Source organism: Bufo bufo, chromosome 3 (genome assembly GCF_905171765.1).
Source record: "Bufo bufo chromosome 3, aBufBuf1.1, whole genome shotgun sequence".
NCBI classification, from domain to species: Eukaryota; Metazoa; Chordata; class Amphibia; order Anura; family Bufonidae; genus Bufo; species Bufo bufo.
In genome coordinates this window covers 546,213,180-546,240,200 of record NC_053391.1, presented here as the reverse complement: position 1 = coordinate 546,240,200, position 27,021 = coordinate 546,213,180, and the positions used below count along the sequence as shown (strand labels likewise).

Sequence of the window (27,021 nt, the reverse complement as noted above, 5' to 3'; positions counted from 1 at the left end):
ATCAAGGAGAGGGAGGGAGCGGCTGTTAACATACCTACAGCAAGTGGTGGAACATTATAGAGACAGTTTTGCTTTAGGTTTATTTAAAGGCAACCTGTCACCATGAAAATGTGAAGTAATCTTTAGGCTAGGGCTACACGACGACATGTGTCGCGCGACAATAAGGCACAACTACACTGCAACATGTGTCGCGCAACAATATTTATAAAGATGGTCCATGGTATCGCACTGTGACATGCTGCGACAGTCGCAGAAAAATCCATTTCAAACTGCGACACCATGGACCATCATTATAAACATTGTCACACGACATTGGTGCGACAAAATGTTGCGTGACAAATGTTGTTGTGTATCCCCTAGTCTTAGGCAGCTTGTTAAAGGGCAGGAGGAGCTGAGCAGATTGATATATAGTTCTGTGGGAGAAGATTCAATAAAACATGTATTTCATTCATTTAAATCTCTGCTCGTTCTTGTCTTTGAAGTCAAGGATGCGGTCCTATCAGCTGTCTCTGTCAGTCACTGATACAGTCATAGAGGGAAGGATGTCAATCACAGTCGTCTTCACTTCAAAGCCCACAATGAGCAGGAATTTAAATGAATGAGATACAGATTTTACCAACTCTTTTCCTACAAAACTATATATCAATCTGCTCAGCTCCTCCTTCTCTATAACATGCCACCTGCAGCAGCACACTCCATGTTCAACGTGACGTCTTCCCTTTAAAGAGTATTCTGCCACTTTTGTTGCTATACTGTACCCTATGGATATGTCCAATGTCTACCTTTGGATGGCATGTGCCCAAATGAGCGGGATTAGGGAGGAGCAAATAGACTTTGGATGAAACATCTGAAGTCTATTCGCATAAAAGTTCGTTCTAATACTGTACAGAGCAGGAGCTCCGTACAGTATTAGAATGTATTGGCTCCGATGAGCCGAAGTTATTGCTTTGCGAAGTCTCGCGAGACTTTGCGCAATAACTTCATTTGTACTGTGAAAAAACATTTCCCGAACTTGGGTTCGGTTCCAAGTGGTACCTTGGACCCGAACCCAAGTTCGGGAAATGTTTTTTTACAGTACAAATTAATTTATGAAGTTATTGTGCAAAGTCTCGCGAGACTTCGCAAAGCAATCATTTTGGCTCATCGGAGCCAATACATTCTAATACTCTACGGAGCTCCTGCTCTGTACAGTATTAGAACAAAGTTTTATGCAAATAGACTTCAGATATTTCATACGAATTTGATTCGCTCTTCCCTAGTAGGGATAAAAGGAGTCTGAACCTAATATGCAGAATACTCAGTAAGCCTCGTCTGTGCACAGTGCCACAACATGCACACAAGCAGTAAGGCTTTACTGACAGCTTTTTATTTTTTGTTAATTTCACTTTTGTAGTTAGTCATTTTTAACTTCACAGGTTAATTTGTTTTGAAGTGTATGCCCTCCCATACACTTTTCAGTCATAATTTAAAACCCGAATGTAATAAGTATAATCTAGACTAAACTGTGTTTTTATATAAATACTGCTAACTGCTAAATGCTAATTACCGTATTTAAGGAGTATGATTAAGTAACATTTCTTAGAAGAAAGATTTTAAATGTTTATTATACTTTGAGCCTTTTTATGCTGCTTACTTCTTTTAGTGTTAAACCTCTGTATGCATAAAACATAAAACCTGCGTCGGGCTAAAATTACAAATACTGTTGGCTAATATAGTGGGGCATATTTACGAATTTACGAATGTCGGAAATCTCAGACAAACTGCCTAGACCTGCACCAGAATTATCACAGGGGCTGGATGATAAATGTGGTCTAGAGGGAGACATTTTTCAAATGACTGGGGGCTTTACTTTGAGACAGATTTTTATGTCTTAATTGTGGTGCAAAATGGCATATCTTAGGCCCCGCTCCTTACCACCAAGCCCCAAATATCTTGGAAAAGAGCGTAGAAACCATAGAGGTGCCAATTTACGCCACTTGGCGCAGACACATTAACAAATCTGGCCACTGTTTAAAATGGCTTGCAAGTGTGGAATCTCAGTGCAGCTTTCGGCAAAGCATGGTGCTCACTGATAGTACAGCGTAGCTACTGTCCTAGTGCGGCTCACTTGTACTCTCTGTATGGAAAAGTAGAAGACAACTGGAAATGTGGCAGCTTGTAAGCGAAGGGTTTTTTAAATGAGCGATGTTGACATCTGGGAGCTGTCCACATTATGGTCAGTGAGCCAATTCACATGTGCAGCATGCCCCATTTACGTTTGATATTTCTGCAAGACTCAGCCATTCAAGTGAATGAGATTGCAAGAGCAATAGACAGCACACAGACATTATTCATATTGCTCAGCTGAAAGTGTCTCCACTTATCCTCCAAATAGGTAATCAAAATCAGATTGTGGGGGTCCATTCACTCGAATGGGAGCTCAGCTGCAGTACAGCAGCTTGTCCATTCTTATGCTGCCAGAAACAGGTCATCAGTGGGGTTGTTAAACACCCACCGAATGGTTATTTAGGACCTGGAGGATAAGTTATAAGGTGGAAAATCCCTTTAAGACCAAGTGTTCTGACACCTCCAGAAAAGTTTTGAATAATATCCACTCAGCATCTTCTGATCAAGATGATCATGCTAGAAAGGCATGGATAGCGGTGCGTCCATTTGTCTGCTTTCCAGAATGCTGGATAACAATCCGTACAGATTAGGTTTTGCTTGAGTAAATCCCTGTGACTAACTTTAGTAACCACCACTGTGGGAGTTGAAGATGAATCAGTTGACCTTCAGATCAAGTGTACTTCAGAAGTTTTCTGAATCATAATAACCTTTGATGCTGGTATCTTGCCTCCTCACACCGTTAATGCAGAGTTAAATGCAAGCTAGCCTCATGAAATGTTTTAGTGGAGAGCGGCGGGTGATACTATGTACTTAACTGTTATGTGAGTAAAGCTGAATAGCTTTCTAGCTTAGAATTTCATATTCAAGTATCAGCATATCAAGTCTTGGTGGGTCCTCCTCACATAAAACATTCGTTACGCATTTCAGGGCAGAGCAGAAACTGGACACCTTGGTGCTACAAGTGTGTTCCTCTAAGGGCATTCAGGGTAAAGAAACTGTGAGACAATTTGAGAAACCCTGTGCCAATCCAAACAACTGTTGAGGAGAAGCTGATGTGTTCTCAGTGTCTAGTTTCTGATGTCTCTAGCAGGGATTTGATTTTGTTACGTTTTTTTAATTACATTGCATCCCCTTTGATTTCCCTGCATGCAGCATTTACAAGCTGCTCTGCCCCCAATGAGTAAATGGCTTATAACACACTGGGAGGCCTGCACTTTCCCAAATGTTCTAAGCTGAGACATTAAATCTTATGCATTATGTCGTCTTTTATTTCTAAGGTGTATTGCTATTCTGTTTGTTTGCAGACTCCCTCTGCGTACCAGGCTTTGATCCAAGCCTGAGTATGATGACTGGCATAACTCCAATCAATCCAATGATGGCTGGCATGGGTCTCTTACCACCTCCACCAACACAGCTGCCTATTGTGAAAGAAATTATACACTGTAAAAGCTGCACCCTCTTTCCTCAAAATCCTAGTAAGTACCAACCAACAATTTGCAGTCCACAGCATGGGCGGCTTACGTTTGTGTGAATGTACCCTCAAATCTATTTTTGTGCAACTGGACTTTCCTTTTTTTTTTTGTTGAAGTGCTGTTCAAAATAGGTTGGACATATGGTGCCCTACAGGCACGCCACCAAAGGGGAAAGCATCACATAGTGCCCATTGATGAAGCATTCCATGGTGCCCATTGAACTGAACGACCTGCCTGTGTGTATTGTACAGAAATGTTGGGTCCTCCAGAGAGATGTCCTTTGTAGTCCTCCTCCACTCTGGCTATTTGATGAAGGTCATGATTAAGACACTTCCACTATTAACGAGCAGTGTCTTAATAAGGATCTTGACATTGGGTTTTCTAAATCAAGCAACACCTTTAGGGACTATACACATTGAGTAGACACACTAGTCTTTTTTTTGCTAAGGTTCCTGTTAAGAGACTGTTCCCTAATATAGTTTCCGTATTCTGTATTCACACAATACCTGCTGTTGTAATCAATGTATCTATTCCATATTTTCATTATTTTACTATATTTGTAGTATTTGTAGTAATATTAGTAAATTACTGATGATGCATTTAACTAATATTATAATTAATACCTCTACAGACTGCACTGTTGTACTAGTTTTACAGAAGATTGGGCTATGTATGCAGCTTTTTTTTTTTTTTCTGCGGGACAAGTTGTACTGTCTAATGGCACCATTTACTATTGCACACAATGTAGTGGGAAGCTGGATTTTTTTTTTTTTAAATGGGGTGGAATTATAAAAACAAAAAATTCTGCCACAGTTTTATGGGTTTTGTTTCCTATCCTAAAACTGACCTGTTACCTCTGTTCTCCAGGTCAGTACTATTAGAATAATACCACATTTATATAGTTTTTCTTGTGTTTTCAAATTTAAAAACAAAAAATAATAATTTTGTTTTGCTTTACCATATTAAAGGAGTTTTCCCATCTTAGACATATTGCTAGGATATGCCCCCATTGTCTGGTAGGTGCGGGTTCCACCTCTGGGACCCTGCACCTACACCGAGAACGGAGCCACCAAAGTTGTGGCGGGCGCACGCGCAGACTCCCTCCATTCATTTATATGGGGCTGCCAAAAATAGCCGAGCACTGGCTCGGCTCTTTCTGTCGGCCCCGTAGAAGTGAATGGGAGTGGCGGCCGCGCAAACGTGGTCTCTAGAGACAATACGGTTCCACTCTGTAGCAGTCCAGGTTTCTCGTTCATGACACCACTGCAAATGAAGGCAACAGTAGCTGTCTGTCAATGGCAGGAAACGTAACGACACCTTGACACCATATTTCCTTCTGCTAAATGCCTGGAAAAGGTCCGGGTAGAGAAGGCACCACCTCTGTCTGGATGCTGGACAACAAAACATCTGCTCAAACAATTCTTTCTACTGGTGGTCTGTTTGGGCCTTCTAGAACCTGTTCGCTGTATGTGTGTGTTTTTGCGTATCCACTGCTCCCAACACCTCCTAACAGCTAGGTCACAACGGCCTAGATATCGGCCAGTTCGTAAAAAGAACCATGCTGCTTCTGTCAGTCCAGTGATGCCCCCCCTCTCAAAGTCTGTCAACTGGGCAAAATGTCTTTGAGTGTGTTGTAGAGGCATGTTTAGTAGTAAGCGATCTCTTACCAAGAGGTACACTAAAAAATAGCCTGTGAGAGGCAGCGAGGGAAGAACTTTTATGTCCTTTTGTGGCAAGTGTCTTATCAGACCACATCTGTAATAACTTACATAACTGCATGCTGAGTTTTGCAGAAATTCAACATTTCTGAGTGCATTTATGTTTTTTGTCTGTGTACTTTGCATAGTATGAATATTCTGTATATAGGAGACAAAGCATTCGATAACTCCTACGTGTCTTGCTACATTCTTTTATTCATATGCTGTCTGGTGAGATGTACATAAAATGTGAGTGCCATGAATCCTTTGCTAAGAGACCAGAATCTATTTTTTTCCCTTGGGCAAAGTGAGATAAAATTATTTCACTCCTTCATTGTCCCTGTACCCTCTGCATGATATGCAGTCCTGCCAGCTGACTCCATCCGTCACAGTCTGACTGAGCCAAGATGGTCTTTCTTCAGACGGAGCGCCTTGGCTCCAGTTTAATATTCATTGATGCAGTCTTTGCTTTTCTCAGGGTGATTTAAGCCCCACTCAACTGCATCTCATTCAAGTATTCATGAGCTACTGTAACCCTTTAATCTCTGGGTAGTATGGTTTACTGTTTAATCAATGGCTACTGCAAATACATATATGTACCTGTGTATGTGTGTGTGTATGTGTGTGTCTGTGTGTGTATATATATATATATATATATATATATATATATATATACATACACACACACACACACACACACACTCACTATTGTCAAGATTGCATCCAATGTCTTACTGGCCTGGTGCACACCCCCTCCTCTAAACTGCTCCAGATTCTCAGAATATTAGAGCAGTGAGATAAGCCTTGACCACCAGCATGGATCATGAATGGAGCTACTTCTTAGTTCTCGCTGGTTCTTAGTGCAGCCAGGGTTCTATGCTTTGTGCTTCAGGCAGATCCTGTCTCCCCTCCCTCTCCTGCAGTGTTAGTGCAGGTCAGCTTCCTGCTAAAGAGACTGGTCTGTAGTCGGCACTAACAGGAGGAGGGAAGGGACACGGTGCACAGTGACACAGAAAGTAATACATAAGGAACACCACTAGCTGTCCTCCACCTCCTGACCTCTGCCCTCCTCAGCTGCCATCCATCTTCTATCCTCCATGTCCTGTCCTTTGCCCTCCCTCCCCAGTCCTTTGGACTCCTCTCCCCAGTCCTCTGGACCCCCCTCCCCAGCTGCTGTCCCCAGTCCTCTGGACCCCCCTACCCAGCTGCTGTCTCCAGTCCTCTGGACCCCCCCTCCCTAGCTGCTGTCCCCAGTCCTCTGGACCCCCCCTCCCCAGCTGCTTTCCTCAGTCCTCTGGACCCCCCCCCCTCCCCAGCTGCTGTCCCCAGTCCTCTGGACCCCCCCTCCCCAGCTGCTGTCCCCAGTCCTCTGGACCCCCCCTCCCCAGCTGCTGTCCCCAGTCCTCTGGATTCCTCTCCCCAGATGCTGTCCCCAGTCCTCTGGACTCCTCTCCCCAGCTGCTGTCCCCAGTCCTCTGGACTCCTCTCCCCAGCTGCTGTCCCCAGTCCTCTGGACTCCTCTCCCCAGCTGCTGTCTCCAGTCCTCTGGACTCCTCTCCCCAGCTGCTGTCTCCAGTCCTCTGGACTCCTCTCCCCAGCTGCTGTCCCCAGTCCTCTGGACTGCTCTTCCCAGCTGCTGTCTCCAGTCCTCTGTACTCCTCTCTCCAGCTGCTGTGTCTAGTCCTCTGGGCCCCCCTCCCAGGGTCACGTGCCACTTGAGGACACATCACCATGAGATGACCCTGTCTGCCTTATAATTTTGAGAATGGAGACTGGGTTCTCCAGGCTTTGCTGAAAATTGTTCTGTGTGCGAACTTGTGGAGGGAAGATAGTCTACTCATTAATTACCTCTGAATCGTGCCGCCAAATCCACCGTCTCCACTGCCTTATGTGACTACTGGCCAATTGCATTCCTGAGTCGTTCTGCTCAGCTGCATTTACAGTGTGTAGCTGAACAGAAAGAATAAGGAACACATCCAGTACGGACCTGTGCAGAAGAGCCCGCATCTAGGCCCAGTGGTCACATAACCATAGTGGAGTCACGACAGAGGCTAAGTACTGAGCAACTAACTTCCCTCCACAGTTAAAGCGAACCTTTCACCTGCATTTCACTTAATAAACTATCAAAAGTACCTTATAGATCATCTTCATTGTGTTATCATACAGTCTTGTCCCGCTTTTCTGCCATGTATATGCATGAAAAAAACGCCTTATAAGGTACTCTTCTCCAGCTCCACAAGTCACGTTAGAAGTCAAGGGGGTAGCCCTTCCCTCACTCCAGGCTGTAACTCCCCTGCCCTAACCCCGCCTCTATGCAGTCTAATTGACACCCGGCTCAGTCGCCGGGACCGCGCTTGTACAGGCGGCGCATGCGCCGTCGGACTCAAGCGCGATCCTGTAACTGAATCGCGCATGCGCCGTCCCCGATGCCTGCCTGTCTTCTCTTCCTCACGCGCGCGGGGACGGCGAATGCGCGATTCAGTTACAGGATCACGCTTCAGTCCGACGGCGCATGCGCCGCCTGTACTAGCGCGGTCCCGGCGACTGAGCCGGGTGTCAATTAGACTGCATAGAGGCAGGGTTAGGGCAGGGGAGTTACAGCCTGGAGTGAGGGAAGGGCTACCCCCTTGACTTCTAACATGACTTGTGGAGCTGGAGAAGAGTACTTTATAAGGCGATTTTTTTCATGCATATACATCTCAGAAAAGCGGGACAAGACTGTATGATAACACAATGAGGATGATCTATAAGGTACTTTTGATAGTTTATTAAGTGAAATGCAGGTGAAAGGTTCGCTTTAAGCACATAAGAGGTTTTTCACAAAATCTTGGAGAATCCTTTTAAGACTGGTGTACAAAATGCTGGTCTTAATAATAGTCCACTGTATGTATATATGCTTGTGTAAAATATATACCTGCATGTAATGTTGAGGAAAAAGTCCAGCATCCAGAGAAAGTAGTAATAAAATCTGTAGGATTTCATGAACAGTTTATAAAATCCAGTATTAACAACAAATGCGGTGTTATTACTTACGCTGCATGCTGGAGTGTTTCTATATGTACATTTTGGTGTTTGCATAGCATGTCCGTTCATCAGCGGTTACAGCAAAACTGAGATGGATTGTCATCTGTTGTATTTACACATGAAATATAGAAGTATGTACTATGAGGTTCTGCAGCAGCTGAAGGTGTGTATTATAAGGTTCTGCAGCACGTGAGGTCTGTGTTACGATTTTCTACAGGAACTGAGAGGTTTATAACGATGTTCTGCAGCAGCTAAGGAGTGTATTATATACTGCCGCATGATGGTCTACTGCAGTTGAGGTGTGTATTATGATGTTCTGCAGAATCTGATGTGTATGTAATGATGTTCTGCAGCAGCTGAGGATTGTACTATGATGATCTGCAGCAGCTGGGGTGTATTATGTTCTGTAGCAGCTCAGGTGTGTATTATGATGTTCTGCAGTAGCTGAGGGTGTGTATTATGAGGTTTTGCAGCAGCTGAGGTGTGTATAATGAGGTTCTGCAGCAGCTGAGGTGTGAATTATGAGGCTCTGCAGTAGCTGAGGTGTCTGTAATAATGTTCTGCAGCAGCTGTGGTATGTATTATGATAGTTTTTAGCAGCTGAGGTGTGGATTATGAGGTTCTGCTGCAGCTGAGGTGTGGATTATGAGGTTCTGCAGTAGCTGAGGCGTGTGTAATAATGTTCTGCAGCAGCTGTGGTGTGTATTATGATATTTTGTAGCAGCTGAGGTGTGGATTATGAGGTTCTGCAGCAGCTGAGGTGTGGATTATGAGGTTCTGCAGCAGCTGAGGTGTGGATTATGAGGCTCTGCAGTAGCTGAGGTGTGTGTAATAATGTTCTGCAGCAGCCGTGGTGTGTATTATATTCTGTAGCAGCTGAGGTGTGGATTATGAGGCTCTGCAGTAGCTGAGGTGTGGATTATGAGGCTCTGCAGTAGCTGAGGTGTAGATTATGAGGTTCTGCAGCAGCTGAGGTGTGTATTATGAGGCTCAGCAGTAGCTGAGGTGTGTGTAATAATGTTCTGCAGCAGCTGTGGTGTGTATTATGATATTTTGTAGCAGCTGAGGTGTGGATTATGAGGTTCTGCAGCAGCTGAGGTGTGGATTATGAGGCTCTGCAGTAGCTGAGGTGTGTGTAATAATGTTCTGCAGCAGCCGTGGTGTGTATTATATTCTGTAGCAGCTGAGGTGTGGATTATGAGGCTCTGCAGTAGCTGAGGTGTGTGTAATAATGTTCTGCAGCAGCCGTGGTGTGTATTATTTTCTGTAGCAGCTGAGGTGTGGATTAGGAGGTTCTGCAATAGCTCATGTATGGATTCCGATGTTCTGCAGCAGCTGAGGTGTGGATTATGAGGTTCTGCAGCAGCTGAGGTGTGGATTATGAGGCTCTGCAGTAGCTGAGGTGTGTGTAATAATGTTCTGCAGCAGCCGTGGTGTGTATTATTTTCTGTAGCAGCTGAGGTGTGGATTATGAGGTTCTGCAGCAGCTGAGGTGTGGATTATGAGGCTCTGCAGTAGCTGAGGTGTGTGTAATAATGTTCTGCAGCAGCTGTGGTGTGTATTATATTCTGTAGCAGCTGAGGTGTGGATTATGAGGTTCTGCAATAGCTGAGGTGTGGATTCCGATGTTCTACAGCAGCTGGGGAGTGTATTATGATATGTCATGCAAGTTTAACAGTTTATTTGCATTGATCTGTTTAAAGGGAGTCTGTCACCTAATCTGAGCGTTTTAGTGTGTGGGTTTTTGGCCTCTCACCATATGCCTATGCAGTGATGTATGTTACAGCCCCTGGTCAGAGGTGTATGGTATGTCAGGGGATTCTAATGAATTATTTTCAAAGTATGCTCTTAAAGGGAGTCTGTCACCTAATCTGAGCCTTTTAGACCGCTCAGTTCAGGTTGTACTCTCCTTTGACCCTCATTACAATGGTACCTTTCTTTTCTGTGTCCCTCGTCGAGATCATGAAAAATACACTTTTTAAACGTATGCTAATGAGCTTCTGCAAGTGCCAAGGGGCGGCGTTAATGCCGCAAGTGCCCAGGACCCCTCACCGATGTGCCCAGAAAAAACACACCTCTTTCAGCCCTCTGGCCTGCACTTCTTTCCTATTATTACCTCCTCCTCTGCCTCCAGCCGGTGGCCCACCGTACAGATACAGTACAGACCAAAAGTTTGGACACACCTTCTCATTCAAAGAGTTTTCTTTATTTTCATGACTATGAAGGCATCAAAACTATGAATTAACACATCTCGATTGGGTTCAGGTCCGGTGACTGTGGAGGCCAGGTCATCTGGCGCAGCACCCCATCACTCTCCTTCATGGTCAAATAGCCCTTACTTTCAAAGTTTTCCCAATTTTTCGGCTGACTGACCTTCATTTCTTAAAGTAATGATGGCCACTCGTTTTTCTTTACTTAGCTGCTTTTTTCTTGCCATAATACAAATTCTAACAGTCTATTCAGTAGGACTATCAGCTGTGTATCCACCTGACTTCTCCTCAACGCAACTGATGGTCCCAACCCCATTTATAAGGCAAGAAATCCCACTTATTAAACTTGACAGGGCACACCTGTGAAGTGAAAACCATTTCAGGGGACTACCTCTTGAAGCTTATCAAGAGAATGCCAAGAGTGTGCAAAGCAGTAATCAAAGCAAAAGGTGGCTACTTTGAAGAACCTAGAATATGACATATTTTCAGTTTCACACTTGTTTGTTATGTATATAATTCCACATGTGTTAATTCATAGTTTTGATGCCTTCAGTGTGAATCTACAATTTTTATACTCATGAAAATAAAGAAAACTCTTTGAATGAGAAGGTGTGTCCAAACTTTTGGTCTGTACTGTATATATGTAGTGCAGTAAGTCTACTGTGTTATGTGCCACTTGTGCAGGGGGTGGGAGACTAGGGGCCCACCTTGCTCAGGGGCCCACCGGGGGATTCCCCTGTACCCCTGTGGGCCAGTCCGAGCCTGCTGGTGAGGACCACCAGCGGTAATGCATTGGAGAAGAGTAAAATAATGGTTCTTTTTTTATTTTAGGACGTAGCCTCCCTTTAGCCATTTTTTTCCATTCTCCGAAAAAGAAGAAACACATGTTACACCCTAGGTAATTTCCAGCAGTTGCCTTTTGAAAATGGGGAAAATAATATGATTCATCCAAAAGTTCTTTATAGTGGGTTCTATGATGTGTTTGTCAGACATGTCAAAAATTTCCCATCACTGGGGGACCCTAGCACTAATTGTAATGCAGCGCTGTAGACATACGGTTGGTTCCCCTCAAATGCAAACCAGAGGCTTTTTGTAATCCTATTATTCTGATGTGACCACGAAATCTCTCACTGGGGTTCTGCAATTCTTAGTGATTCCAATGAAGAGGCATCAAAGTAAGTATAAAAGCTCTGTGCAAAGACTACAGATGTAGATTCCCCAATTCTACGTACAAATTGTATTCATAAGAAAACTCTAATTCCAGGGAAGACTTAATTGTCAGAATCGGGCAGAGATTGAAAACTTATTTTAAGTACAACCACTTCAGGGAATATCAATGGGAGCCAAGGGTATATGTGAATTTTTATTATACCCTTGTTGCTACACTGTATAAAATCCTTTAATGATATCATCTCTTACCAGTCTCATGCACATAATAACAGGGGCTGACTAATTCATGACAAACCTACTCTCCCACAAGCTTCACGTTTCATAGAACTGTTATGTGTAGATGCCAGTGAACTTTACAACTTGCTACGTCTTTGGAATGGACCCCAGTGCCTGTCATTGTGTGACAGAGAGTGATGGCTGGTGATACAGTAATTACTGCCTTCTCGTTGCTCTGCAAGTAATTTTCCATTGTTTTCTATGAAGCAAGATTGAAGGATGCCACGCAGCTGTTGCCTAGGGATGCAGCATTGTATCTGACAGTCGCCCATTGCCGCAGCATGTATCCTGTCTATATTTCTAAGGCTCTTGGCATAATCGTGACATTGTTTGACTCCCATCTGCTTATAGAACATATGTTTGATATCAGAAGATGCAAGCACAGACCCACCAGTTCAGGAATTGAAGGGACCTTTAAAGCAATGAAAGTTTAAAAGATGGCGTATCCTCAGGATAGGACATTAGTATCTGATCATGGGGGTCCAACTCCCAGCCCTCCTCTGCCAATCAGCTGTTTGAAAAGAACACGGTGCTCCGGTGAGCTTCTTCCTAGATCAGTGACATCACGTTCATCGGCTAGGGGCAACTCCGTCCCATTCACGTGAATGAGCCTGAGCTGCAGTACCGTACACAGCTGCTATCCAATGTATGGTGCTATGTTTGGTAAGCTGGGATGAGGCCGGAGAGCCATGGCCAATCCAAACAGCTGATCGGCGGGGTGTCTGGAGTCGGACCCCCACTGTTCAAATATTGGCGACCTATCCCACAGATTGGCCATCAATATCATAATCCTGGAAATCCCTTTTAAGGCAGTGTGCCACCAATCGGGACCATTTGTAATGGTAGGGATGTCAGTAGAGCTCTCCTAATGTCAATTCCAGATACTTTATGACTTCGTGCCTATCAGTCTTTTCTAGCCCCCGAAACAGTTTTTATAATTATGCAAATGAGTTAAAAGACCCTAAGGGGCTTTACTTATCTGTACTGGAGCCCAGCCACACCCATCCAAATGGGGCCCCGCTCCTCCCACCCTTTTGTTCTCTCCACCTCCCAGCCTCTGTGATGTCATTATGAGGTTACTGGAAATCTCAGGCAGACGCATGCACAGTACACCTGAGCCGCAGCAAGCAGCAGATAACAGACGGTACAGGCGCACACAAAAGGGTGCACCTGCCTGAGATTTCCAGCAGCCTCATGATGACATCGCTGAAGCAGGAAGGTGAAGAGAACAAGAGGGTGGGAGGAGTGGGGCTTCGTTCGAAAGGTGTGGATGAGCTCCAGCACAGATAAGTACAGCCCCTTGTGCTCTTTTCAACTCATTTGCATAACTATATAAAATCTGTTTTTCAGCAGCTTGAAAAGATTGGTAAGAACATAAAGGTATATCTGTAAATGACATTGGAAGAGCTATACAGACATCCGAACCATTCTAAACAGTCCTGATTGGTGAGAGACTATCTTTAATTTATATATATATAATAAGAGTACCGTGGCACATCCATTAAAGTGACATGTGCTTTATTCACAAAAATGCGACGTTTCGGTTCTCTCCATGGAACCTTTTTCAAGCAGTGATACAAAACAATGGTGCCAAACCAGTATATAAAGGGGTATTACAATTAATTAATCAATACATGTAATTAGTGCTAAAAACAATTCATAAGTTACAAAAGTGTATATATATCCATAATCATATTACATATACATGATTCACATCTATAAATAATTGTGATCTCCAAAGTGCAAAATTCATATGTAAAAATGTCAACATTATTTACGTGCTAAAAAAAATCCATAATCTTACAAACTACATAAATTTATACAATATATAAATAGAAAAACAAACAGCCCTGCATAGATCAAAAAAGTTTATTCACCCATGTGGTACAGCAATGTTTCGGCTCAACAATAGAGCCTTTCTCAAACAAACAACCCAGACAAAGTGAGCAAGATACACTCGCCTAAAGAATTATTAGGAACACCATACTAATACGGTGTTGGACCCCCTTTTGCCTTCAGAACTGCCTTAATTCTACGTGGCATTGATTCAACAAGGTGCTGATAGCATTCTTTAGAAATGTTGGCCCATATTGATAGGATAGCATCTTGCAGTGGATGGAGATTTTAGGGATGCACATCCAGGGCATGAAGCTCCCGTTCCACCACATCCCAAAGATGCTCTATTGGGTTGAGATCTGGTGACTGTGGGGGCGATTTTAGTACAGTGAACTCATTGTCATGTTCAAGAAACCAATTTGAAATGATTTGAGCTTTGTGACATGGTGCATTATCCTGCTGGAAGTAGCCATCAGAGGATGGATACATGTTCTCATTCTGTTTACGCCAAATTCGGAATCTACCATTTAAATGTCTCAACAGAAATCGAGACTCATCAGACCAGGCAACATTTTTCCAGTCTTCAACAGTCCAATTTTGGTGAGCTCGTGCAAATTGTAGCCTCTTTTTCCTATTTGTAGTGGAGATGAGTGGTACCCGGTGGGGTCTTCTGCTGTTGTAGCCCATCCGCCTCAAGGTTGTGCGTGTTGTGGCTTCACAAATGCTTTGCTGCATACCTCGGTTGTAACGAGTGGTTATTTCAGTCAACGTTTCTCTTCTATCAGCTTGAATCAGTCGGCCCATTCTCCTCTGACCTCTAGCATCCACAAGGCATTTTTGCCCACAGGACTGCCGCATACTGGATGTTTTTCCCTTTTCGCACCATTCTTTGTAAACCCTAGAAATGGATGTGTGTGAAAATCCCAGTAACTGAGCAGATTGTGAAATACTCAGACCGGCCCGTCTGGCACCAACAACCATGCCACGCTCAAAATTGCTTAAAAGGCTTCTACCTCCAGATTTTGTCTTATTTAGCTGACTGACACTAGCGATGTGCTAGTGTCAGCAGTCCATAACAGTGTTCTTACTTATCATCTGTCTGCTGCCGTTCACCTTAAAAACTTACTTTTATAGATATGATAATGAGCCTCTAGGTGCTATGTGGGCGTCATTAGCACCTAGAGGGCTCCGTCCACTAACCATTTCAGCCGCCCATCGCGTCCCTCCAGCCCGCCCTGCTCCTGTTGATTGACGTGAAACTTCTCAGTATCTCGTACCAATGCCTGCGCCGTGCGCTTCTGTATTCGGCGTAGTGAGTGAATGCCCCGCTCCTGGTGCCGGCTTCCTCACTGTAACGTAGTTGGCGCAGGCGCAGTGAGGAAGCCGGCGCCGGGAGAATACAGAAGCGCACGGCGCAGGCGCGGGAATAGGTACGAGATACTGAGAAGTTTCACGTCAATCAACAGGAGCGGGGCGGGCTGGAGGGACGCGATGGGCGGCTGAAATGGTAAGGGGTGCTAATGACTCCCACATAGCATCTAGAGGCTCATTAGCATATCTATAAAAGTACGTTTTTAAGGTGAACGGCAGCAGACAGATGATAAGTAAGAACACTGTTATGGACTGCTGACACTAGCACATCGCTAGTGTCAGTCAGCTAAATAGGACAAAATCTGGTGGTAGAAGCCCTTTAAATCGCCTTTCTTTACAATTCTGACATTCAGTTTGGAGTTCAGGAGATTGTCTTAACCAGGACCACCCCCCTAAATGCATTGAAGCAACTGCCATGTGATTGGTTGACTAGATAATTGCATTAATGAGAAATAGAACAGGTGTTCCTAATAATTCTTTAGGTGATTGTATATACCCCAAGAACAAGTGTCCAATTACTAAATTCCATAATTGTTCATTAAATCTAAAACACATGGTAATTTGTACACTTGCTAACATAGTAACATAATAGTGATAATAAACTGTTGAAGAACAAAAGTCCATTAATTATCTCCTAAAAACATGACAAAAAGCCTCAAAAAGGGAAATAATTTAGATACCAGTACATAATAAATTCATTACTTCTGCATAAAATACATGTGAACATGATTATCTCCCATAGTCCATACATGATTATCCAATAAAATGCCTGTGCAATACCATGTGAAGTTCTTCAAATATGCTAAAAAGAGTAACGAAAAGGTGGACTTAAACATACCGACCAAATGAATTGCGACCTCATGTATACGCTGAACTCAGCGTGTCAACATATCCACTGTGCATGCCCGAGGTTGCGTACATTACTTACACGGGAACCACTTGTAGAGCATGCGCACATTGGCAGCTCTCCCCCGACGGCCATATTAGAAAAAGGAAAAAGGCCTCAATGTCAAAGGTGCATGCGCCCACTGTCATTAGACCAAATACGCCATGTTTATAACTGAAATTAATACCGATATAAGACCAACGTTGATTCCCATACCAAAACTACAATGAGTCAATACAACACATGTTGCGGCAATTTAAAGGGGATCAACTATTATAGAGTACAAAAAGGTACCAGCTCCTTTAACAAAACAACAACCTACAAGAATCAAAGCCAAAGGTACAGATGCAAAAAAGTGTATAAGCTTTATTGAATAACATGATTACATACCTATAAGACGTTCCGTTAAAAAGAAGTAGCAGCAGAAAGAAAACACCATCCCGGTGGTACACTACATGAAAAATAGTGATATTGTATATATGCCAATCGCAAATCTCTGTGGTATATAGCAGAGTCTCCTGTATGAATATGTTCAATATCCCTGAATAAAACACGAAGGCACGCCGAAACACGCATTGGTGTACCGCCATCCCGATCGGATACACTACTTGTTTGGTAAGTCTCTCTGATATATGTTCATTATTGTTTTTTGGTCAGCGCCCTGCTAGGTGCCATGGTTACACTAGTTTCCATATGGTCCAGCTACCTTTTGAAGTTCTGACTGTCATCATGTTTATAACTGGCAGTAGGCCATATTATGTCCATATTTACAAAGATGTATGGGACGTGTATGAGGAGCACACAGAGTCCAAAAATCGGGCTGCTAATACAAAAACGGATCCCAGGGAAGGAGATATATATCCTATCAAGGACGCATCACCTTCCCACTAGGATGAAAAATCTTACAGACCCGTGCACGCCAATGCGGAGTCCGCAATCGGTCCCTCCAAAGATCCTATTTATCAGCCCAAGAGGGATCTCCTCCATAAATGTAAATAATATGACTACGAAAACAACCAAAACAAAACAAATTAACAATAATGCCACAACCTGGGTATGGTAAGTAGATCATATACATATAAAAATATTAATTTAATTATCGCCAAAAAACATCTGGTAGGCATATCCAACTTCCATCTTCATCCATCACTTCTCCTCAGCGTATTGACTGCAAAAAATAGAAAAGTACATAAATTTTTTTTTTACATAATGTAAATACCTATATTTGTCCTAAAAAAAAAACTACCTAGTTTGCAGGAGTTGGTGATAAACCCAATTGGGATAGAGGGCAAACTATCCTATCACATAACATTCCCAATTTTATAATCAACATTAAGACCATGTGGCTTTAAACAATTATGCACATGGATCCACTGTAATTCTTTTTTCTTCAGAAGATTCGATCGATTTCCCCCTCTTCTGGGCATGGGCACATGGTCAATAATCCAACATTTCAAATCCCTTTCAGTATGTTTAAGGTAAAAAAACGTTTTTTGCGTATCAATGTGTATCAATGATTATTTAAATGGGTCTTTAAATCAGTTGAAGTCTCGCCAACATACAATAAATTGCATGGGCAAGACAATACATATATCACAAAATTAGAATCACATGTTAGGTTTTTACTTTTTTTTCAGTTTGAGTATATGAGTACTTCAGTTTGAGTATATGAGTACTCCAAAGCCGGAGATTCTGGCTTAAAAAAGGGGGACAACTGTCTATTGTGTCTATATTGCTTAAAAGGAGAGGACTTGTCCTAATGCATCAGAAAAAAACATTATTTACCAAAAACAGGCTGCAAAAAGTGTGTATGTGCCCCGAGCAATACTGCCCATTTGGCTAGGGCTACACGGCGAAATGTGTTGCACGATGATAAGGGTACAACTACATTGCAACATATGTCGCACAGCATTCATGTCACACCAATGTCACGCAACATTTTTCTTAATGATAGGCAATGGTGTCACACTGCGACATGCTTCGACTGCAACATGCGACAGTCGCACAAAAATCCAACTTGGATGGATTTTCTGCGACTGTCGTGTTGCAGTTGCAGCATGTTACAGTGCGACACCATTGACAATCATTATAAATATGTTGCACGACCTTTCTGCGCCAAGAAGTCACATGACAAATGTAGCCCTAGCCTTACGATGACATTTGAGAGGTGTCACACATAGCTTTTTGTGGCAATTTTTGATGTAGTTCTTTGAGCCAAAGATTGAACTGGATTGGAAAGGAATAAGAAATATTAAGGACTTTTACTTCTCCTTTCTAATGGATCCACTTCTGTCTTTGGCTCAAAAACCAGCATCAAAAACTGACAAAAATAGCTGTGTGTGACGTCACCTTTAGGGTTGAGGGAACCCGAACTGTAAAGTTCGGGCTCGTACCGAACTTTAGGATTTTTGTACCCCAGATCCGAACCCGAAATTTTCAGTAAAAGTTCGGGTTCGGTGAGTTAATGGCGCTTTTTGAAAGGCTGCAGAGTAACTTCGGCTTCCCGCTCACCGCCTCATATGCGACGTGCCAACAAGGTGGAACTCCACCTTGCACCTGCTGGCCAGGCTGTGCGAGCAGCAGCAGGCGATAGTGGAGTTTCAGCTGCAGCACGAACGGATGAGTCGCTCTGCGGAAAAGCACCACTTCACCACCAATGTGCCTTGTTGCCCTGTTTCGAGTACTCCACCAACATGGCCAGTGCCGATAACTCCGTTCTCAGTGTTACTAGCCCACTTCTATGCCTCCTTGAAAAACCGCTTCTGGCAATGATGGAAGTGGATGTGGCACAGGAGGAGGAGGAGGAAGAGGGATCATTTCATATGGTTTCCGGCCAGTCATTCACAAATGGCTCCGAGGGTGGGTTCCTACACCCACAAATGCCAGGTACACAATTGTCCGGCCAGGGCACAGTGCTGGAGGATGACTAGGTGGAGGATGAGGAGGAGGAACCGTGTTCACAGCAGGGTGGCACCCAAACCAGCTCATGGGCATCACTGGTGCATGGCTGGGGGGATACAGAGGACACAGACGATACACCTCCCACAGAGGACAGCTTGTCGTTGCCTCTGGGCGGTCTGGCACACTTGAGCGATTACATGCTGCAGTGTCTCCGCAACGACCGCCGAGTTGGCCACATTCTAACTTGTGCTGATTACTGGGTGTCCACGCTGCTGGATCCCAGTTAGATCCCCTGCTGGATCCCCGTCCTTAATACCATCACTGGAACGTGATCGTAAGATGCACGAGTACAAGCACACGCTGGTAGACGCGCTGCTGGTGGCATTGCCACCTGACAGCGGGGGCACAGTGGAAGCACAAGGCGAAGGCAGAGGAGGAGGAAGAGGTCGCCAACGCAGCTGGGGCACCACAAGCACCTCAGAAGGTAGGGTTAGCATGGCCGAAATGTGGAAAAGCTTTGTCAGCAAGCCACAACAACCAGCTGATATGGAACGTCTTAGCAGGAGGTAGCATTTCACCAACATGGTGTAGCAGTATGTGTGCACACGCCTACACGTACTCAATGACGGGTCTGCCCCCTTCAACTTCTGGGTCTCCAAATTAGGCACATTGCCTTAGCTTGCCCTTTACGCCTTGGAGGTGCTGGCCTGCCCTGCAGCCAGTGTATTATCTGAACGTGTGTTTAGCGTGGCATGGGGCGTCATCACAGACAAGCACAGCCGCCTGTCCACAGCCAATGTGGACAAGCTCACGTTCATTAAAATGAACCAGGCATGTATCCCACAGGACTTGTCCGTACCTTGTGCAGAATAGACATGTATACCAGCCTTACCCAGCCATTGTTATACTACAGCGCAATCGCTCATTGTTGTATTTTTTATATTTCCCACTCTTTTGGAGTGTACTCTAATTAAAAAAATATATTAAAATAAATTAAAACAAAAAAAGTTTTGGCTACCTCGTCCTCCTCCACCGCCGCTTCCATCTACACCGCTACGTCCACCGCCTCATCAACCTCCTACTCCATATGGACCTCCACCTCATACATCAAGACTATTTATTTTAATTTGTACGTATTTTATTTTATGTCATTTCAATAATTTGTCTTACATTTTCGGGTGAAATTCACCAATTTTTGGCTGTGGTATACCCCTGCTTTACCTAGTGGACAGGTTAATAAATTTCACAAATTTTTCTGTTACATAGTTGGGTGACATTCATCATTTTTTGACTGTGATATACCCTGCTCTACCTAGTAGACATGGTAATAAATTTTATTAATTTGTCTGGTACATTGTCGGGTGACATTCACCAATTTTTGGCTATGATATACCCCTGCTCTACCTAGTGGACAGGTTAATAAATTTCACTAATTTGTCTGGTACATTGTCGGGTGACATTCACCAATTTTTGGCTGTGATATACCCCTGCTCTACCTAGTGGACAGGTTAATAAATTTCACAAATTTTTCTGTTACATAGTTGGGTGACATTCACAAATTTTTGGCTGTGATATACCCCTTCTCTACCTAGTGGACAAGGAAATACATTTCACTAATTCGTCTGTTACATTCTTGGGTGACATTTTACCATTTTTGCCGTGAATAAACCCCTGCTCTGCATAGGTGACAGGGACCGAAATTTTTTAAAATAGTCTGTTCCATTGGTGGGTGACATGAACCCATTTTTGGCGATGAAAAACCTTTTCTCTGCATAGGTGACAGGGATTTAAATTTCAAAAATTCATATTTAATTGACGCGCGCCCCCTCCTTTCATTCGATTATTCAACTTTAACAACTTGTCCAACATTTCCGCTCGATCAGATTGGAGCCATTGACCTCCCTTGGATGTGGTATTTCACGCTCCCTCTCCGGCGTGGAACCCTGATTCGCCGTTAACCGTGATCAACATGGTAGGCGCAGAAAAGAACATCGAAAGTTAATAGAGAAGATATCCAAATGGATCGTGGACGTGCGATCAGGCAGAAGTTATCTAGCAAAGCGGCAGCAGGGCCTCTCCCGTTTCCAAATCCAATATACCCCAGTGACATTCCCTATAATTTTTTATTAATTATTACAATAACAGGGCATCTTAAGAGTCCTGTATTGTTTTTTATCGTCACTATCTCTCTGAGTCGGGAGTGGGTAATTGCCGCACCCCCCTCCTTTTCTTGGAAGCTTCGGCTTTAATAATTTGTCTCACATTTCCACTCGATCACATTTAATTTCATACATTGACCTCCCTTGGCTGTGGTCTCCGTTTATCACACTCCCTCTCCGGCGTGGAACCCTGATTCGCTGCTAACCGTGATCAACATGGTAGGCGCAGAAAAGAACATCGAAAGTTGATAGAGCAGATATCCAATTGGATCGTGGACATCACGGGGATGTGCGACATGGTGGAGCAGTATGTATGCACACGCCTACACGTACTGACTGATGGGTCTGCCCCCTTCAACTTCTGGGTCTCCAAATTGGGCACATGGCCTGAGCTTGCCCTTTACGCCTTGGAGGTGCTGGTCTGACCTGCAGCCAGTGTATTGTCTGAACGTTAGTTTAGCACGGCTGGAGGGGGTTATAACAGGTTATATTTCCCATTGTTTTGGGGTGTATCCTAATTTAAACCAAAAATCTTTTTTTTATTAAAACCAAAAAACAGTGTTGGCTACCTCCTCCTCCACCACCGCTTCCACCTACACCGCCTCCTCAACCTCCTACTCCGTATGGACCTCGTCCTCCTAGATCCAGATTATTATTTTTTATTTTTATGTATTTTGTGTTATTTTAAATCATATCCCTATCCACATTTGTTTGCAGAGCACTTGCCATGCTCTTAACCACATTTTGATGCCATTTGCAGCCCTCTAGCCCTTTCCATGACTTTTTTTAGAGCCATTTTAGTGCTCCAAAGTTCGGCTCCCCATTGACTTCAGTGGGGTTCGGGGTCAAGTTCGAGTCCCGAACTCTAACTTTTTTGTGAAGTTCGGTCGAGCCCGAACATCCAGGTGTCCGCTCAACTCTAGTCACCTTATTTCTTTAAAAAAAAAAAAAAAGTAGTTTTATGAATGATGACCTTTCAATTCACCTAAATGTATGTTATGGCACTCGAGGACAAGTACGTACATTTCTGTTGTTAGGTTATGTTTTTCTCTGTTCTAGCATTGTGTTGTTTTATCTGAAACAAGACAGCGGCGATAACCAGCAGAGTTTTTCATCATAATGTCAGAGCTTTGTATTTTCTTTTTTTGGTTCTGCTTTTTTCCCCTTTTAGATGTGCTTTCTTGTAGTTGTTGAAGAAGAAGAAAATTGCACCTGTTCTTGCATATGTTTAGGAAGCAAAAATTTACAGCTGACACAATATGTTTTGTTCCCAAAAAAACTCTGTGAAATACTGTCATTATGTGTTATTTGTTATAGCTGCCCTGTTTATTAATGGATTGTTTGCCTTTAGAGTTTCACTTTTGCCTTTGATATCAGTCGTTTTCTCTGTCTTTTGAAAACCTGTTCAGTCACAGTGAATTTGTTTTTCAGTGCAGATTCTACACTGAAATTTCACAATAAAATAAAAGTACGGTAAATGTGAATATGGCTTTCAAAACCCCCTTCACATGAAGAGCAGAAACATCTATGTAGATTTTATGACATGATGCAGATTTTCAAATCCACAACATTTTGTGAAATCTGTGGCAGATCTGCAGCAAACTTCGCAGGCAAAAAATAGTGGAGTCTCGCTGATGACATTGATGACCTTGTCTATGGGTCTTGGAAAAGCCCTTTAGTTGCTATAATGCCCCTTTGAAAATACATGTGAGAATAGAAGACAATTTATTTTCCTCCAAATTAAACAGAAGTAGGAACGTTACATAGATGGTTAATGCATAGGGCACAATCAAATTACCATACATTTGGCGATACAGAATTGGATTATTTAAAGAGGACCTTTCATCTCGCAAAAAATTCTGAACTAAGTGTCATGATCTGTACAGCGGCGCCCAGGGATCTCACTGCACTTACTATTATCTCTGGACGCCGCTCCGGATCTCCTGCTATGCCCTCCGGTATCTTCGGTCACTTGGTTATAGTAGGAGGAGACTGCCCTTGTTCTCCTCGGCGTCTCCTTCTCCCAGGCTGTAGCGCTGGCCAATCGCAGTGCAGAGCTCACAGCCTGGGAGAACAAGAGCAGTCTCCTCCTACTATAACCAAGTGACCTAACATACCGGAGGGCATAGCAGGAGAACGGAGCGTCGCCCAGGGATAATAGTAAGTGCAGTGAGATCCCTGGGCGCCGCTGTATATATCATGATACTTAGTTAACAATTTTTTGCCAGTTGAAAGGTCCTCTTTAAGTGAGGCTTATTGCACACAAACCTGTGTGCTCCCAGGCCGTATTGCGGATTCGCAATACATGGGCACCGTTCCGTGTGCGTTCCGCATCACGTATGCGGACCCATTCACTTCAATGTTTCCGCAAATCCGGAGATGTGGAATGGAAGCCCGGAACGGAACCCTACGGAAGCACTACGGAGTGCTTCCATGGCGTTTCGTCCTGTACTTCTGTTCCGCAAAATGATAGAACATGTCCTATCTTTTTGTGAAACGGCCAGATCGTGGACCCATTAAAGTGAATGGGTCCGCGATCCGCTGCGGCTGCCCCACGGTGGGTGTTCGTGCATTGCGGGCCACAGCACGGCCACGGGGCGCACACGTTCGAGTTTAGACTAAGGCTGAGTTTACATGGTGCCAACAAAATCCGTATTGAAAAAACCACATGCATTTTTACCGATATTGCAGTTTTAACAGGTGAAACTTGTTAAATCAAAAATTTTCACCTGTGAGGGTAGTGGTTGACTGCCGCAGTCATGTGATTATGGGGCAGGACATCATCACTGGTCCTGTGTGGATGGGAGCCACAATGCTGGAACAACAGTAATTTATAAAAATGAGTGTTCTTTTATGATGCCTTTTCTGGTCTATCAGCAAATTTTTTATTTTATTGAGGTCGGTCAACCCCTTAACGATGTGACACCATGCTGCAAATTGCACTAGAATTTTGGTGCAAAATTGTGGCACAAAGTGAATCAACTAATAGGTGGTATAAACAGAGTATATGGACAGCCTAATGATGCACCGAATTTTCCATCCGTCATCCGTAATTGCCCTTTGTACTGGGGCAGTACGTTTTTCACACTTTAAACCTTATTAAATCTCCCCTATTGTCATTAGCAGTTTGACAGACATCCTAGAAAAGTAATGTGTACATTGGTGAATGTAAATGGAATATGTAGTAGCTTATTTTCTATTACTGAATGGTTTACTTATGTACTTACAATTCTTAATACCTGAATTTATGAAACTTTTCAAATGTAATTTATTATAGGAAAGTGGCATCTTCACCTTTCCGCAGCCTTTGGTCTGTATTTCCCTGTCTGTAGACTCACTGTGTTTAAAGGGGCTATCTGGGAATTTTATATTGATGACCTATCTTTTGGATAGGTTATCAATGTCAGATTGGCACTGAACTTCCGAAAATCCTGACGATCAGTTGTTCAAAGAGTCTGCAGTGCTCCCAAGAGTGCTTAGGCCTCCTCCTAGAGTGGCGATGTCACTATTCATCAGTCACTTGGCCTAGGCACAGCTCAGTCCCATTCAGGTGAACAGCAGGGGTGCCCGGACTCTAACCTCCTGATGATTGGTCATCAGTATCAACTTCCTGGATAACCCTATTGTGGTTTTGTTACAGTTTTTCAAAATCTTGATAAAGCCAAATTCAACTACTATTTGCGAACAATATATTGAGACACAATCTGTCACCCAAAAAAAATAAATAATCAGATGTAAAACAGATAATAGGTGGCTAATATGAAACGTCTATAAAGCTGGCATGAAGAGAGAAAAATTACGTGAAGGGAAACCAGCACAGGATGGAAATATGCAGCTTTTGTAAATTTCAGGCTGCACTATATCTTATATACATCTAGATTTTATGGTCATATTTTTTTCCTTAATGATTTATACCCTTTCAGTTAAACTTTCATGTCTTAATTTTTTTCCCTCTATAGATTTGCCTCCACCTTCTACAAGAGAGCGGCCTCCAGGTTGTAAAACTGTGTTTGTTGGAGGATTACCCGAAAATTCCTCAGATGAGATTATTCTGGAGGTCTTTGAGCAATGTGGAGAAATTACAGCAATTCGTAAAAGCAAGAAGAATTTCTGTCACATTCGATTTGCTGAAGAGTTCATGGTTGATAAAGCCATTTACTTATCTGGTACAGTACATTCTATTTCTGGCAACTTTCTTTAATTTATATTTCCCTCTTACATTCATTTTTGTCCTGCTAATGACCTTGGTTTATTTCATACATGCCCGCAGCACCGCCCTGTCCTTCACTTATTCTTTGCAAAGAAAATATTTCTTTCCCTTAAGATTTGACACCGCATTTAACATATCAGAGTGCAAACGACTACTTTTTTTTTTTTTTTGTGACAGTCTGTAGTTTGTAGCTAAGGAGCAAATTGCAGAATAAGATTTGTTACATGGCAAGTCTCAGCAATAGGGATGTTTTCCTTTAAAATGTACATATTCCAAGCTTTTAGTGCAGGCCCAGAGGGCCCTTGTCATTTAGACTTGTCTGCTTCAGTTCGCTCTAAAATAAAATATACTAAATATATCCTCTAGTGAAAATATAATTTTAAAGCCCACAACTGAACTGAAAATGTTTCTTCCCATTTGTTGTTTGCATTAGGATACCTCCGGGCACCTCATTTTAATGCACCCAGCATAAGACAAAAGAGCCTCCATTTAGCATAAGTTGGGCCGATATGTGTCGGGATCCTTCTTTTTTTATTTTCTTTACTGTATAGGAAATTGCAGTCTGTTGAACTTTCTTGTACAGAGGGATACAGTAAAATAAAAACATACTTTACAGTATTTTTTTGAAATAATTGGATTACGTATAAGGCTACATACAGTTGTGTTCAAAATAATAGCAGTCAGACATCACTAACCTGATCAATCATTGTTTTTGGTAGAATTATATTTCTACATGGCAAATAATTTTCTAGCAGGTGTAGTAGAGTAATAGAAACCCAACAGACCCAACAGTCATGACTTGCATGATGCTGTCTCTCTTTAATTCAATCACTTATTGAAAGGGGCATGTTCAAAATAATAGCAGTGTGGAGTTCGAGTGAGACCATTCATTCTTTGAAAAACAGGTGGCAATTATTGCCCTTATTTAAGGAAGGAAGGCAGCAAATGTTGTACATGCTGGTTACAGTGCATTTCTCTCTGAAATTCTGAGGAATATGGGTCGTTCCAGACATTGTTCAGAAGAACAGCGTACCTTGATTAAAAAGTTAATTGGAGAGGGAAAAACATATTAAGAAGTGCAGAAAATTATAGGCTGCTCAGCTAAAAATGATCGCAAATGCTTTATAATGGCAACCAAAACCTGAAAGACGTGGAAGAAAGCGAAAAACTATCATTCGAATGGATAGAAGAATAGCCAAAATGGCAAGGACTCGGCCAACAATCAGCTCTAGGAAGATCAAAGAAGGTCTAAAGTTACTTGTGAGTTCTGTTACAATAAGAAGACGCCTATGTGAAGCCAAGCTATCTGCAAGAAGCCCCCGCAAAGTCCCACTGTTGAAAAAAAGACATGTGCTGAAGAGGTTATAATTTGCCAAAGAGCACATTGACTGGCCTAAAGAGACAATTTGTGAACGGACTGAAAGTAAGATTGTTCTTTTTGGGTCTAGTGGCCGGAGACAGTTTGTCAGAAGACCCCCAAACTCTGAATTCAAGCCACAGTACACTGTGAAGACAGTGAAGCATGGTGGCACAAGCATCATGATATGGGGATGTTTCTCATACTAAGGTGTTGGGCCTATTTATCGCATACCAGTTTGAATACATCAGAGTACTTGAAGAGGTCATGCTACCTTATACTGAAGAGGAAATCCCCTTGAAATGGGTGTTCCAACAAGACAGCGACCCCAAACACACCAGTAAAC

At 43.1% G+C, this 27,021-nt stretch overlaps 1 protein-coding gene across 3 annotated transcripts in view; it reads left to right on the top strand.

The window, feature by feature from the left end:
* Positions 1 to 27,021, top strand: part of ENOX1 (ecto-NOX disulfide-thiol exchanger 1) — a 475,770-nt gene that overhangs the window by 328,635 nt on the left and 120,114 nt on the right. For all 3 annotated transcript variants that reach the window (XM_040425425.1, XM_040425426.1, XM_040425424.1), the window contains 2 exons: positions 3,411 to 3,581; positions 25,068 to 25,274. In XM_040425425.1, the coding sequence (XP_040281359.1) occupies positions 3,411 to 3,581; positions 25,068 to 25,274 (378 nt within the window). The remainder of the gene's footprint in view (positions 1 to 3,410; positions 3,582 to 25,067; positions 25,275 to 27,021) is intronic.